The sequence below is a fragment of the Drosophila sulfurigaster genome, chromosome 2L (genome assembly GCF_023558435.1).
Source record: "Drosophila sulfurigaster albostrigata strain 15112-1811.04 chromosome 2L, ASM2355843v2, whole genome shotgun sequence".
NCBI lineage: Eukaryota > Metazoa > Arthropoda > Insecta > Diptera > Drosophilidae > Drosophila > Drosophila sulfurigaster.
The window spans coordinates 29,116,783-29,133,710 of NC_084881.1; the positions used below are offsets into that span (position 1 = coordinate 29,116,783).

The 16,928-nt window shown below is 40.3% G+C and overlaps 1 protein-coding gene across 1 annotated transcript in view; it reads right to left on the bottom strand.

Moving 5' to 3' along the window:
- Nucleotides 1-16,928, bottom strand: part of LOC133835161 (uncharacterized) — a 129,681-nt gene that overhangs the window by 56,954 nt on the left and 55,799 nt on the right. The window contains 4 exon segments of the mRNA XM_062265063.1: nt 9,254-10,051; nt 13,982-14,074; nt 14,139-15,947; nt 16,007-16,315. Coding sequence (XP_062121047.1) covers nt 9,254-10,051; nt 13,982-14,074; nt 14,139-15,947; nt 16,007-16,315 — 3,009 coding nt within the window.

Consider the following 16,928-nt stretch of genomic DNA (forward strand, 5'->3'; position numbering starts at 1 on the left):
CAGTTGTGACAAAAGATTGAGTTGTGGGTACATCAGGAATTTGTTTAATAGTTGTTCGCTCAGAACTTTCTGTAGAACCAAGAGAGGAAGAACTTTCTGTTATAATAGGAGATTCAGTCCTAGGTAACTTAGGGATGTGTTGCAAAGTAGTTGCTTCAGTGAATTGACTTTCTGTAGTACCAGAGGAAGATCTCTCTGTTGTGACAAAAGATTGAGTTGTGGGTACATCAGGAATTTGTTTAATAGTTGTTCGCTCAGAAAGTGGACTTTCTGTAGAACCAGGGGAGGAAGAACTGTCTGTTGTAATAGGAGATTCAGTCGTAGGTAACTTAGCGATGTGTTGCAATGTAGATGCTTCAGTGAATTGACTTTCTGTAGTACCAGAGGAAGATCTCTCTGTTGTGACAAAAGATTGAGTTGTGGGTACCTCAGGGATTTGTCTTATTGTAGTTTCTTCAGAGAATGAGCTTTGTGTAGTGGGAGAAGAGGATCTTTCAGTTGTGACAAAAGATTGAGTTGTGGGTACATCAGGAATTTGTTTAATAGTTGTTCGCTCAGAAAGTGGACTTTCTGTAGAACCAGGGGAGGAAGAACTTTCTGTTGTAATAGGAGATTCAGTCGTAGGTAACTTAGCGATGTGTTGCAAGGTAGTTGCTTCAGTGAATTGACTTTCTGTAGTACCAGAGGAAGATCTCTCTGTTGTGACAAAAGATTGAGTTGTGGGTACCCTAGCAATTGATTTTATTGTAGTGCCTTCAGAAAATGAAATTTCTGTAGTACCAAAGGAAGATCTTTCTGTGGTAATAATAGATTGAGTTGTGGACAAATCAGGAATTTGTTTAATAGTTGTTCGCTCAGAAAGTGAAGTTTCTGTAGAACCAGGGAAGGAAGAACTTTCAGTTGTAATAGGAGATTCAGTCGTAGGTAACTTAGGGATGTGTTGCAAAGTAGTTGCTTCAGTGAATTGACTTTCTGTAGTACCAGAGGAAGATCTCTCTGTTGTGACAAAAGATTGAGTTGTGGGTACATCAGGAATTTGTTTAATAGTTGTTCGTTCAGAAAGTGGACTTTCTGTAGAACCAAGGGAGGAAGAACGCTCTGTTGTAAAAGGTGATTCAGTCGTAGGTAACTTAGGGATGTGTTGCAATGTAGTTGGTTCAGTGAAATGACTTTCTGTAGTACCAGAGGAAGATCTCTCTGTTGTGACAATAGATTGAGTTGTGGGTACCTCAGGGAATTGTTTTATTGTAGTTTCTTCAGAGAATGATCTTTGTGTAGTACCAATGGAATATCTTTCTGTAGTAATAATAGATTGAGTTGTAGGAAAATCAGGAATTTGTTTAATAGTTGTTCGCTCAGAAAGTGAACTTTCTGTAGAACCAGGGGAGGAAGAACGCTCTGTTGTAAAAGGTGATTCAGTCGTAGGTAACTTAGGGATGTGTTGCAATGTAGTTGGTTCAGTGAAATGACTTTCTGTAGTACCAGAGGAAGATCTTTCTGTTGTATCAATAGATTGAGTTGTGGGTACCCTAGGAATTGGTTTGATTGTAGTGCCTTCAGAAAATGGAATTTCTGTAGTACCAATGGAATATCTTTCTGTAGTAATAATAGATTGAGTTGTAGGAAAATCAGGAATTTGTTTAATAGTTGTTCGCTCAGAAAGTGAACTTTCTGTAGAACCAGGGGAGGAAGAACTTTCTGTTGTAATAGCAGATTCAGTCGTAGGTAACTTAGGGATGTGTTGCAAAGTAGTTGTTTCAGTGAATTGACTTTCTGTAGTACCAGAAGAAGATTTCTCTGTTGTGACAAAAGATTGAGTTGTGGGTACCCTAGGAATTGGTTTGATTGTAGTGCCTTCAGAAAATGAAATTTCTGTAGTACCAGAAGAAGATCTTTCTGTGGTATTAATAGATTGAGTTGTGGGAAAATCAGGAATTTGTTTAATAGTAGTTTGCTCAGAAAGTGAACTTTCTGTAGAACCAGGGGAGGAAGAACTTTCTGTTGTAATAGGAGATTCAGTCGTAGGTAACTTAGGGATGTGTTGCAAAGTAGTTGCTTCAGTGAATTGACTTTCTGTAGTACCAGAGGAAGATCTCTCAGTTGTGTCAAAAGATTGAGTTGTGGGTACATCAGGAATTTGTTTAATAGTTGTTCGCTCAGAAAGTGGACTTTCTGTTGAACCAGGGGAGGAAGAACTCTCTGTTGTAAAAGGAGATTCTGTCGTAGGTAACTTAGGGATGTGTTGCAATGTAGTTGCTTCAGTGAATTGACTTTCTGTAGTATCAGAGGAAGATTTCTCTGTTGTGGCAATTGATTGAGTTGTGGGTACCTCAGGGATTTGTTTTATTGTAGTTTCTTCAGAGAATGAACTTTGTGTAGTAGGAAAAGAGGATCTCTCAGTTGTGTCAAAAGATTGAGTTGTGGGCACATCAGGAATTTGTTGAATAGTTGTTCGCTCAGAAAGTGAACTTTCTGTAGAACCAGGGGAGGAAGAACTTTCTGTTGTAATAGGAGATTCAGTCGTTGTTCGTTCAGAACTTTCTGTAGAACCAGGGGAGGAAGAACTTTCTGTTGTAATAGGAGATTCGGTCGTAGGTAACTTAGGGATGTGTTGCAAAGTAGTTGCTTCAGTGAATTGACTTTCTGAAGTACCAGAGGAAGATCTCTCTGTTGTGACAATAGATTGAGGTGTGGGTACCTCAGGGATTTGTTTAATAGTTGTTCGTTCAGAACTTTCTGTAGAACCAGGGGAGGAAGAACTTTCTGTTGTAATAGCAGATTCAGTCGTAGGTAACTTAGGGATGTGTTGCAAAGTAGTTGTTTCAGTGAATTGACTTTCTGTAGTACCAGAGGAAGATTTCTCTGTTGTGACAAAAGATTGAGTTGTGGGTACCCTAGGAATTGGTTTGGTTGTAGTGCCTTCAGAAAATGAAATTTCTGTAGTACCAATGGAAGATCTTTCTGTAGTAATAATAGATTGAGTTGTAGGCAAATCAGGAATTTGTTTAATAGTAGTTCGCTCAGAAAGTGGACTTTCTGTAGAACCAGGGGAGGAAAAACTTTCTGTTGTAAAAGGAGATTCAGTCGTAGGTAACTTAGGGATGTGTTGCAAAGTAGTTGCTTCAGTGAATTGACTTTCTGTAGTACCAGAGGAAGATCTCTCTGTTGTGACAAAAGATTGAGTTGTGGGTACATCAGAATTTGTTTAATAGTTGTTCGTTCAGAACTTTCTGTAGAACCAGGGGAGGAAGAACTTTCTGTTGTAATAGGAGATTCGGTCGTAGGTAACTTAGGGATGTGTTGCAAAGTAGTTGCTTCAGTGAATTGACTTTCTGAAGTACCAGAGGAAGATCTCTCTGTTGTGACAAAAGATTGAGTTGTGGGTACATCAGGAATTTGTTTAATAGTTGTTCGTTCAGAACTTTCTGTAGAACCAGGGGAGGAAGAACTTTCTGTTGTAATAGGAGATTCGGTCGTAGGTAACTTAGGGATGTGTTGCAAAGTAGTTGCTTCAGTGAATTGACTTTCTGTAGTACCAGAGGAAGATCTCTCTGTTGTGACAAAAGATTGAGTTGTGGGTACCTCAGGGATTTGTCTTATTGTAGTTTCTTCAGAGAATGAGCTTTGTGTAGTAGGAGAAGAGGATCTTTCAGTTGTGACAAAAGATTGAGTTGTGGGTACATCAGGAATTTGTTTATAGGTTGTTCGCTCGGAAAGTGGACTTTCTGTAGAACCAGGGGAGGAAGAACTCTCTGTTGTAATAGGAGATTCAGTCGTAGGTAACTTAGGGATGTGTTGCAATGTAGTTGCTTCAGTGAATTGACTTTCTGTAGTACCAGAGGAAGATCTCTCTGTTGTGACAAAAGATTGAGTTGTGGGTACCTCAGGGATTTGTCTTATTGTAGTTTCTTCAGAGAATGAGCTTTGTGTAGTAGGAGAAGAGGATCTTTCAGTTGTGACAAAAGATTGAGTTGTGGGTACATCAGGAATTTGTTTATAAGTTGTTCGCTCGGAAAGTGGACTTTCTGTAGAACCAGGGGAGGAAGAACTCTCTGTTGTAATAGGAGATTCAGTCGTAGGTAACTTAGGGATATGTTGCAATGTAGTTGCTTCAGTGAATTGACTTTCTGTAGTATCAGAGGAAGATCTCTCTGTTGTGACAATAGATTGAGTTGTGGGTACCTCAGGGATTTGTCTTATTGTAGTTTCTTCAGAGAATGAGCTTTGTGTAATAGGAGAAGAGGATCTCTCAGTTGTGACAAAAGATTGAGTTGTGGGTACATCAGGAATTTGTTTAATAGTTGTTCGTTCAGAACTTTCTGTAGAACCAGGGGAGGAAGAACTTTCTGTTGTAATAGGAGATTCAGTCGTAGGTAACTTAGGGATGTGTTGCAAAGTAGTTGCTTCAGTGAATTGACTTTCTGTAGTACCAGAGGAAGATTTCTCTGTTGTGACAAAAGATTGAGTTGTGGGTACCCTAGGAATTGGTTTGATTGTAGTGCCTTCAGAAAATGAAATTTCTGTAGTACCAATGGAAGATCTTTCTGTAGTAATAATAGATTGAGTTGTAGGCAAATCAGGAATTTGTTTAATTGTTGTTCGCTCAGAAAGTGAACTTTCTGTAGAACCAGGGGAGGAAGAACTCTCTGTTGTAATAGGAGATTCAGTCGTAGGTAACTTAGGGATGTGTTGCAAAGTAGTTGCTTCAGTGAATTGACTTTCTGTAGTACCAGAGGAAGATTTCTCTGTTGTGACAAAAGATTGAGTTGTGGGTACCCTAGGAATTGGTTTGATTGTAGTGCCTTCAGAAAATGAAATTTCTGTAGTACCAATGGAAGATCTTTCTGTAGTAATAATAGATTGAGTTGTAGGCAAATCAGGAATTTGTTTAATTGTTGTTCGCTCAGAAAGTGAACTTTCTGTAGAACCAGGGGAGGAAGAACTTTCTGTTGTAAAAGGAGATTCAGTCGTAGGTAACTTAGGGATGTGTTGCAATGTAGTTGCTTCAGTGAATTGACTTTCTGTAGTACCAGAGGAAGATCTCTCTGTTGTGACAAAAGATTGAGTTGTGGGTACATCAGGAATTTGTTTAATAGTTGTTCGTACAGAACTTTCTGTAGAACCAGGGGAGGAAGAACTTTCTGTTGTAATAGGAGATTCGGTCGTAGGTAACTTAGGGATGTATTGCAAAGTAGTTGCTTCAGCGAATTGACTTTCTGTAGTACCAGAGGAAGATCTCTCTGTTGTGACAAAAGATTGAGTTGTGGGTACATCAGGAATTTGTTTAATAGTTGTTCGTTCAGAACTTTCTGTAGAACCAGGGGAGGAAGAACTTTCTGTTGTAATAGGAGATTCGGTCGTAGGTAACTTAGGGATGTGTTGCAAAGTAGTTGCTTCAGTGAATTGACTTTCTGTAATACCAGAGGAAGATCTCTCTGTTGTGACAAAAGATTGAGTTGTGGGTACATCAGAATTTGTTTAATAGTTGTTCGTTCAGAACTTTCTGTAGAACCAGGGGAGGAAGAACTTTCTGTTGTAAAAGGAGATTCAGTCGTAGGTAACTTAGGGATGTGTTGCAAAGTAGTTGCCTCAGTGAATTGACTTTCTGTAGTACCAATGGAAGATCTCTCTGTTGTGTCAAAAGATTGAGTTGTGGGTACATCAGGAATTTGTTTAATAGTTGTTCGCTCGGAAAGTGGACTTTCTGTAGAACCAGGGGAGGAAGAACTCTCTGTTGTAATAGGAGATTCAGTCGTAGGTAACTTAGGGATATGTTGCAATGTAGTTGCTTCAGTGAATTGACTTTCTGTAGTACCAGAGGAAGATCTCTCTGTTGTGACAATAGATTGAGTTGTGGGTACCTCAGGGAATTGTTTTATTGTAGTATCTTCAGAGAATGAACTTTGTGTAGTAGGAGAAGAGGATCGCTCAGTTGTGACAAAAGATTGAGTTGTTCGCTCAGAAAGTGAACTTTCTGTAAAACCAGGGGAGGAAGAACTTTCTGTTGTAATAGGAGATTCAGTCGTAGGTAATTTAGGGATGTGTTGCAATGTAGTAGCTTCAGTGAATTGACTTTCTGTAGTACCAGAGGAAGATCTCTCTGTTGTGACAATAGATTGAGTTGTGGGTACCTCAGGGATTTGTCTTATTGTAGTTTCTTCAGAGAATGAGCTTTGTGTAGTAGGAGAAGAGGATCTCTCAGTTGTATCAATAGATTGAGTTGTGGGTACCTTGGGAATTGGTTTTATTGTAGTGCCTTCAGAAAATGAAATTTCTGTAGTACCAAAGGAAGATCTTTCTGTGGTAATAATAGATTGAGTTGTGGGCAAATCAGCAATTTGTTTAATAGTTGTTCGCTCAGAAAGTGGACTTTCTGTAGAACCAGGGGAGGAAGAACTTTTTGTTGTAATAGGAGATTCAGGCGTAGGTAATTTAGGGATGTGTTGCAACGTAGTTGCTTCAGTGAATTGACTTTCTGTAGTACCAGAGGAAGATCTCTCTGTTGTGACAATAGATTGAGTTGTGGGTACCTCAGGGATTTGTTTTATTGTAGTTTCTTCAGAGAATGAACTTTGTGTAGTAGCAGAAGAGGATCTCTCAGTTGTATCAATAGATTGAGTTGTGGGTACCTTAGGAATTGGTTTTATAGTAGTTTCTTCATAGAATTGACTTTTTGTTGTTCCAGAGGAAGATCTTTCTGTTGGCACAAAAGATTGAGTTGTGGCTACTTCAGGGTTTTGTGTTATCACAGTTGTTTCAGAAAAAGGATTTTCTGTAGTACCAGAGGAAGATTTTTCAGTTGTAACAACAGATTGGGTTGTGGTTACATTAGAAATAGATTTTACAGTAGTTTCCATAGAACGATAACTTTGTGTAGTACCAAAGGAAGGATATCTTTCTGTTGTTATAACAGATTGAGTTGTTGGTGTCTCATCAATTGATCCCTCAGAGGGGGAAGTTTGTGTAGTACCAGTGAAAGTAGTTGTAATGGTAGTGTTTTCAATTGGTGCTTCTGTGGTGCCAATTGTCAGTTTTTGGGTTGTAGTAATTGATTGTGTTGTATTTTCTTCCGTTGAAGTTTTTTCGGTTGTACTAATATATTGAGATGTGGTTTTCTGAGGAATGGGCTTTATTGTAGTGCTTTCAGAGGGAAAACTTTCTGTAGCACTAGGGGAATGAGTTTTTCCAGAAGAAATAATAGACTGAGTTGTTTCTTCTAAAGTTGTTGTAATAGGAGTCAAGGTAGTTTCCTGAGTAGTTCGGATCGATTCGTCAGTTGTCGTTTTTTCAGTCACTGGAATCGAGGTAGTTGTTTTTAGAGATCCTGACATTGATGTTGGAGCACTTTCTGTAGTACCAAAAGTAGATGATTTTTGGGTGGTTGCATTAAATTTATCTATTTTTTCATCAGGGAGCGGTGTCAAGGTAGTTCCTAATGTAGAAACTATTTCAGTATGAATGTCCTGAATGTCCGGTGGTCCTGATGTTACATAAGTTGGAATCATGAAGTCTGAGACTGTTGTTGGCTTGTCACTGCTACTTTCTGGGTATACTTCAACAAATTTCTCTGTTGTCGTTTGATATTTTGTTTCCTTTAGAGGAGAAGTATTGGGTAAGTTTAGCTGCTTCGTAGTTTTAAACGATTCGGTTGTGCTTTCATATGAATCTTCGGCTTCAATTTCTGTATAGCGGGTTCTCATTTCAGTTTGGTTTGCCAATTGCATTTCTGTATATTTTATACCGGTGGCGTCAGTTGTGGTCTGAGTCGCGTCAACTGGGGGCAGTTCTGTCGGTGTCGGAATACAAGTAGAGGTAGGTGTGTTGGTCGAGTTTGTTGAGCAAATGCAGGTTGTAATCGTGTGCGCTTTGGTTATACACAACTTGGCACCGACACAAACTGTTTGACAAGGATCGATGCATTGACCGGACGATCCGCATTGATGTGCTTCACTGCAATCGTTGTTTGTGGTACAGTTGCCACCTGGCTTGGCTGCTTGTTTTAGTTTTGATTATGTTTTTTGATTTATTATTTTTTAGGTGGAGTATTTTTGTACATATTTCGAATAAAAGTAAAAGTAGTAAAACAAAAAAATAATACGTTAAAATATTTACAAATTAATAAGATGTAGTAAATAGGTGTATAGCTACAACAAAGGAGGAATGTGCACGATAAAATTGATATATTTATAGAGGTATATACAGGGGCACCTAATAGTTTTGCAAAATATATATTCGAGGAAGCTTTTATCTAAATTTCTGACGTACTGGTACATTTGAAAGAGAGATTGTGGAAAAACTTGTTCAGATCAAAATATTTAGTATTATTATTTTACTGTTAGATATATAAGTTCAAATTAGAAACGTTTTGGTTTTTACTATTAGTTAGCTACATATTGTTTTTATATTGTTGTTGTAGTTGTAGTTGTTGGTTATACCATTAGTATTACGAATACATCTATATTACCGTTTTATTTAGAATCGTGGGTTAAAATATTCAGAGTATTCAAGAGGCATTTGATTAATAATCATTTGTGAGCATGAGCGTGTGTGAATGTTCAGAAGAATTGCTTGTTGTATATTTTGTATCTGTATCTGTAACTGTATCTGTATATGTTATTGTTGTTGTGATATTGCAGCCCCAACATAGGGTCTCTGGGTTTGCGATCACTCAATAATTTGGATAAGAGTTTTTCTTATTTTTGCTTGTGGTTATTTTGCGCTTTTTGGTTGTGGTTTTATTTTGAAGCTAGACGGGCCTTACAAGTATTCCTCATACGATATCATTGTGGGGTACGTAGATTATGTTTATCATATTTTGAGAGTCGGATAGATTGATAGAGACAAGAAGATATAGAAACAGAGACAGAGAGAGGCTTGATAAAGCGCTATTTTGTTTGTTAAATTCTCACGTCTATATATATACATATACACAATACTATATATGCGGAAATTGACAGGATACGAGAATATCCTTAGGTCACGATAAATATATTTTCGCATGGTCACTTGTGTTTTGTGTGTTTATTGGTGTTGTGTGTGAGTGTATTGAGCGTGGGGAGCAGACACTTTAAAACAGAACTAGCAAAAAAGGTGAGAGCGTGAGGTAAATAGAGACAGGCAGTTTGAGAGAGACAGAGAGAGAGAAAGAGCGAGTAGGAAACAAAGATTTACGATAAACGAGAGTCAGAGACATTAAGGTACTTTCACTTGACAAAGATTTTTGTTTGTGAGAGAGAGTACTTTTGTGTTTTACCTTTTTGACATCCATATTTGGCATCGGCTATAAATCCAGTTGGGCAGAATTTACATATCGGCTTGTGATCCTCGACAATGCATGGCGAATTGGGGGCGCATGTGGCAAACTTGCACGGATCGACGCATTGATAATTGCGACAGGCCAAACCTGCTGGACAGCCAGCATCACGCAAACAAATCGATATCGATGGCTGGCAATCGCGCATGCAAATGCAAACTGGCTTATGGTCCTGAACCTCACACGATTTGTTCTCGGCACAAATGGGCGCTCGTCCCAGCGGGACAATACACGGATTACGGCACTTGCCATCCGCACAGGCCATATTGGAGGCACAGTCATCATCGCGATAGCATTCTCGCTTATCTGGAGCACAGGTCAATTCACCGTATTCGTTCACAATGAAGCCAGACTTGCAAATGCAAACGGGCTGATGGCGTCGTGTCTCGCACTTCTTATTGCTCTCACAGATGAAGAGGGGATTCTTGCAGGGATCTGTGCATTGACCATATTGGCCGCACTGCAAAGTCTCGGGGCATTCGGCATCGCTAGTACACGGTATCTGCTCCTTTGTACTGGCATCTGTGTCTTCGGGCACACACTTGGGGTCCGGCTTACACTCGACCTCGGGTCGGCCAATGTGACAGCTGGGACAGGAGCAACGGGGTCGATGGAGTACAGTTTTGCATAGTGCATTCGTGCCACATGCGCCGCGCATTGTACAAGGATCGGTGCAGTGTCCTTGCAGGCATGATTTTTCACTGGGACAATCCGTATCTGAGTAGCATTGTTCGGTGTCTATAATCATGTCGTAATCATACGACGGCATACAGCATGACGCATCAGGCGAGGAACGAGAGAGAGAGAGAGAGATAGACAGGTTGTTTTTGGTTTCTTTATACTATGTGTTAATCGTTGGGTGCACTCAATCTATCAATCTATCTTGGTATTCGGTAACACCCTATATATTGTTTCGAAAACACTCCTGAGAATGGGTCTACGACTTCTATACTTTTCGGTCAGCTTCATTTGGGAAATTTGACAGGCAAAAGAAAACAGTTTTCGGGTAGAAACATGAATCGGTTTGGGGGTGTGTGTGTTGTGGGGGGTTGGAGGAAAAGGTGTGAGGTGGTCTACACATTGGCGGGAGTGTATTTATATAATATATTGATTGGGGTTGAGCGACTCAGATAAGAAACTTATAGCTAAAAATTGTTCTAAAAACAAAAATAGAAAAACTTAAACGAGACAATATTTAAAACAGTGTAATCCAGTGTTTGATTGTTTTTTTTTATTGGTTTGCTTTGGTGTTTGGTTGTGGTTCGTTTTGATTTTGTTTTTGAGTACTTTGTGTGTGTGGTTTTTGGGTTGGTATTTTGCTGTGGGAGGGGAGGAAATGTGTTCAAAGAATTTGTCAGTGGGTCAGTGGGGATTGCAGTGATTTTGGAGTTTTTGGTTTTGTGCACAGGATTGGTTATAGCAAGTACAGAGGGAGTGGGACTTTTTCGAATCTGTTTAGAAAGGGTCTTGAGATATCAGAATAAAAGAAAAAACACAATATTGCAGTTGTTTCATTGGTGCAGTTAGTGATAAGGAAAGGCAGCAATTGTCAAGGACAAAACATCAAATTGCAGAACTGTGAAGGGAACATCTCACATTATTTCAGGTTGTTTTCAATTGATTCTATTCTATATAATATATATAGATAGTTATATGTTTTATTTTATAAAGAGTAGATAAGCTGCTTGGTTTTTTTAATTGGTATGTAGATTAAATTGCATTGTTGGTTGATTGTTTGTTTGATTGATTGGTATGCGGGCGAGCGAGCAGACGATCAGGTGATCAGGCGAGCGAGCGAGCAGCCTTATAAGTACGAGTAGATAAATTTGAGTGAGCAATAGTTACAATCCTTGATGAGTTACCAATTAAGTATGTTTGTTTTGTATCTTTTATTTGCGGGTTTTAGAGATAGAGACTTGCGCTTCAGTTGCCCAAATAATTGGTTTGATCTGAGGACCAATATATTATTCTTTTTTTTTTGTTGCAATGATTTCTTTTGTCTAATGCGTAGTTCATAAGTATTTTGTTGAGTTATGGTGAAAATTACACGACATCCAACACATGCGCTCTGCCCTCACGAGAGACACGTTATTGGTGATTGATTGGGTGAGTGGCATGATAATGAGGTTCGAAAATTGAAGATACGAGAGAGGTAGAGACAGAGGGAGCAGATAGTTAAGAGATCAAATTCTTAGGTACAACTTTTTGACTAAAGCGATATATTAGCTGATAGATAATTTGGAAGAATACGTTAGGAGTAAAAAATAGCTGAGAGGTGTATTGGTAGTAGTAGTAGTAATAGTACTTTAAGTAGCTTATCTGAGGTGTTATTTATAATTCACAAACTGATAAATTTGGTATAAATTTAAATTTAAATTCAAATATTTACAGGTTTGGTTTTATACTCTTTTTGTTTAGGGTTAGTTGTAGTTTGGGCATTTGTATACGCATATAATATGTACAGATGTGATTAATCACACATACAAATTTCTGTATATACAACTTAAAGACTAAAGTCAAATTTACCAAAAAATATATATTCAATTTTCCTTTTTCGCTTTGGCTTAGCAGTGTTAGTCAAATTTAGTTACAGTTTTACTTCAGTTTTATCAAAATTTCGAATTATTTCTGTTATCTGTATGGAAGCGATTCTCAACCAATAGACGAGCTAAAAGTGTGCTAGGGGTGTAGGTAGGAACTTTTTACAAAATTTGCGTAATATTATTATAGTATTTGTTGGCCTTATTTTTCGGTTATAGTTTAGAGATGCATTGAAAAGTAGTTATAGTAGTTGTTGTTGTTGTTGTAATTGATCTATACACATATGAGACTTATAGTATTGTAGTATATCATCATTTCAAGCTAGAGAGAACTTAGTTGATTTGATTCAGTCATTGATTTCAAAAAAGCATATGTGAACCATGTGTGAGAATTGTCCCGTCCACAGTTCCCAATCTGAGACTTTGTTCATTCAAGAAAAAATATGTTTTTCTCTTTTAGATTTTACTCTTTTTCTTTTCGTTAGCGAAGGGAAAACGACAGAGTGGCGCAGGGGAAAAGAATAGTGGATAATTCAACGTTGGATTATTTTAGGGGTTGGGTCCGGGGGTACGGGATGGGATAAACGGGAGAGATCATGGATATTTCGACGATGTTAGGATGTGTTTTTTGGAGGGATTAATTGTCTTTTTATTTATTTTTGTATATTGTATTTTTAATATATATATTTTTTATAAGCTGTGTTGTTGTTTGTTGTACGCTTTAAGCACCTTATTCAGATGCTGTTGCAGTCCTTTCTCAAGTATTATATGGCTACATATCGCTATCGCGGCAATTTCAATAATTATAAATAATCGATATATTACTATAGATTAGAGATGAACCAATTTGTTTACTGATCTGTGCGTTATACGTTGATTTTGATTTCATGGGTATGCCGCCGAGCTAGCTAGTGTTGTGAAACACTCCAAAATTATACGAATATATGGGTTATTCAAAGCCAATACGAGTAATGTGTCTTTAAGATTTCGAATGAATGCTGCATGAAATAATGATAAACGCAAGCTTCAAAGCCTAATGATACTGAATAGCGTTACGATTACTATTCTCTAACGATATCGATTGCAAGTGTTGAAAAATGACCTGAATATATGCTGTTTTTAGTACTTGAAACGAAACAATTTACTTAAAAAACTAATATTTGGTTTTTGGATTTGATTTTGGCGAGAAATGGGGTTGTTTTTGTTTGTTTTTTTGGTTTTAATTAAATGAATACTAGGCACAGATTGGGTAACCGCGATAGCGACAGAAAATTCCACAAATTTCCATATGCGTCGTTGTGGAATGTTATCGATTAATTGAATATTGAAAAATATCTCTTATAAACTACATATGAACGAAATACTCAAAAAATTAAACTAGTGCATGACACATAACGTGTGTTGTGTATTCTCTTTGGAACTGTTTCTGGAATTTTTGCATTGAGTTGTAACTGTGTGTAGTTCTGTGTATATATCTTCTGGGTGTGTGAATGTGTGTGTGTGTTGTTGTTGTGCGAGGGGAATTGATATTACAAAAAAACTAAACACTCTAGGGTAACTTGGAACATGTGTATAGGTTGTTAAATTAATTATTACAATTAATTTATTAATATTTTCAACATCATTAAAAAAACACACACTACACTGAAAATAAATCCAATTATTTTGTGGTTTGTTTTGGTTTCGGTTGATGTTTTCTGAATTAGTGAAATTAGCTGGTTTTAAGGTTTTATAAACAACTCATATTTGTAAATGTTTAGCTATAAATAATCAAACCAAAGTATATATTATGATTATAATTATAACAGCAAAATCAGTTATTGTTACTGACTGAACTCCAGTTAAATAACGGCAACGATAACGATAACTCTAACTGATTACGATAAAACTGTTTACTCCAATCAAAAATGTATGTATATCTATGAGTGTGTTTGTGTGGGTGGGTTTATATTTTTGTGTACTTGGAGGTGTGTGTGTCTGTGTATCAATCAACGATTACTTTTTCTTTGTAAGCAAACGCCGATGATCAAGATTAGCATTAGCTGTACTTTAAATACTAAAGGCACAACTGATACCCTGGTACGTACTTCGATTAATATTGATATTGACATTGACTTGAACCACTTACCCTGCTGGCAAACATAATCGTAGCCCTGGCGCACGCACGAACCCACATCGCAACCCTGGGTGCGACAGTCCTGTTGAGGTGGAGTCAGGTAACCTGAAAAGTAGCGAGGAATATTAGGGAGTCTTAGGAAGGGGAGGATAAAGCCAACTCATCTTACATTGCACATAGGCATCGCCATTGGGGAAGTCCTCGGGACAGTAGCATTCGGCTTGATTGTTGTCCAACACATGGCAGGCGGCATTGAGACCGCATGGTTGATCGCGGCAGGCATTCACCAGTTCTCCATCGCAAATGCAGCCCTTGAGCGCATCGCCGATGCAGCCATCCATGCAGGCACATTCGTAGCCGCCAGGCAGCTCAATGCACTTGGAATTGACGCCGCACGGATTAGTGGAGCAGCCACCATCCAGTGGCTGACATTCGCTGGCAGGATTGCCGAAGAAATCGGGTGGGCAGGAGCATTGTGCTTTGCGATTGACGACACGACACTGGGCATTGGTGCCACAGGCTCCGTACTCCAGGCAGGGATTGCGGCACTTGCCCTGATCACAGCGTTTGTTCGATTCACAGTCCTTGTCCTCGCGGCATTCGAACTGCACGCACTCCTTGCTGGGTTCTCCCTCGTAGCCGTCGGGGCAATAGCAGAGCATGCGATGCTCTGAGACGGTGCACAGAGCATTGCGACCACAGGCTCTATCATTCGCACAGGGATCTGCGCATTTTCCATTGACGCAGCTCTGATCAGCGGCGCAGTCACCATTCGACTTGCAACCCGCAATGCAGGCACCACGTTCGCACAACTGACCCAGAGGGCATTGACGCTTGGCGCCGCACTTGTTGCGACACTTGCCTCGTGCGCACTGCTGTCCGCAAGCACAATCCTCGGAGCGCGAGCACTTGGCAGCACAATAGGCACCACTCTCGTCGCATTCACAGTCAGGATGGCAGCGCTCGGGTGGCAGATGGCAGCCAGTGAGTCCGTCGCCAATGAAGGAGGCTGGGCACTGGCATTGCACGCCATGATTGATGACCAGACAGTCGGCGCATTGACCGCACTGATCGGGTGTCTGGCAAGGATTGTGGCATTTCTTGTTCACACAGGTCTCGTCGTTGGCGCAGCTCAGATCGTTGCGGCAGCCCGTCTGGCAGACGCGATTCTCACAGATCTGTCCCTGGGCACAGGCGCTGTCCGTGTTACAGACGGTGCGGCAAGTGCCGCGCATGCAACGCTCGTCCGACAAACAGTTCTGATCGTTGCGGCACTTGCCTTGACAGCTGCCCGCATAGCACAACTGATTCGCTCCGCAATCCTCATTGCGGCCACAAGCTGTGCGCGGTGCTTTGCAAGCGACATTCGCATTTCCAGTAAGTCCTTCGGGGCAGCTGCACTCCTTGCGATGTTCGATGGCCTGGCAAATGGCATTCGTGCCACAAGCCGTGGGATCGGCGCAGGGATCAACACACTGCTGACCCACACAGGCCAAGTGAGCGGGGCAACTCTGATCGGAGCGACAGCCAGTGACGCAATTAAGACCCAGACAAAGTTCTCCATGCGCGCATTCGTTGTCGTGGCGACACAGAGGCTTGCAGACGCCTTGCTGGCAACGCTCGTTGGTCAAGCAGCCCGAGTCGTCGGCACAAAGTGGGCGACAGACGGACTCGAAGCAGGCCAAGCCATTGCTGCAGTCACGATTCTCATGGCACTCGAGGGGAGGTGAGCGTACGCAACCCACTTGAGCTGTGGGATTGGGCACCATGTTGTCCAGGCAGCTGCAGCTGGCGCGATGATTCGACACTGAGCAGGCGGCATTAGGTCCACAAGGACTCTCCAGGCAGGGATTGACGCACTTGTCGTTGCGACACGACTCGGAGGCACTGCAGTCGTCATCCACGTGGCAGCCATAGACGCACTTGTTGTGCAGGCAAACATGGCCCAAGAAACAATCGTTATCCACGCGGCAGGTCACTGCAAAGGAAGAAGATTGAATTAATAGAGTAATTGAGTCTGAGTTCTGGGTTACTTACGCATGCAGTTGCCACGCAGACACTTCTCATTGGAGGCGCACTCCAGATCGTTGTGGCAAACGGGCAGACACATGGAGTCGCGGCAGCTGTAGCCCGGTGAACAGTCGCCATCGCAGGCGACGGGCACACGAACACACTCCTTGGCGGCATCGCCAGTGAAGCCCTCGGGGCAATGGCACTGTTTCACATGGCTGAGGATGAGGCATTCAGCATTCTGGCCACAAGCCTGTGGCTGTTGGCAGGGATTAAAGCATTGACCACCCTGGCACACCTCTGAAGCGGCGCACTCGGTGTCAAGCAGACAGGCAGCTAAGAGGATGCAAGTTAAGAGGGGATTAGATCTCGATTGTTGATTGGAGCCGTTACAGAGTTTGCCTAAATTTCGTTTCAGTTCTGTACATAAAACATGTACTAGAGTACGTTTTATTGTGGTAGTGTTGTTGTTGTTGTTGTTGTTGTGATGGTGGTTTTGTTGTTGTCACGTGTGTGTAGTAAGTTTTGTTAACAGTTAGTCTATGCTACGGGGCTGAGCCAGTCCAGATGCTGTGACCCAAGGACTTAACTAGCTGAAGCTAAAGAGTTGTTAACAGAAATTCTATAATTTCCAATACAATTCTTTAAACATTCATATTTTTCATTGTCTTCTTTTGTCTCAATCCTTTGAAACAAGGTTTACTTAAGTAGATATGTTAATTTTAAAAGAAAGTGAATACTGAAAAACAGATATTATTACTGAAAGGAGTCGATACATTTAAAAGATACATAAAATCAGTTTCAAGGAAAAATACATTTTAGATTCTAAATTGTTATCGCATTTTGTATCTCGTGTTGTAGTTGATTCTTTTTGGGAAAGCTTTTTGTATGTTGTGTTTATACAGCTTATGGGCAACAGGGAAAGTGCCACAGCATCTTAGGTCTAGTA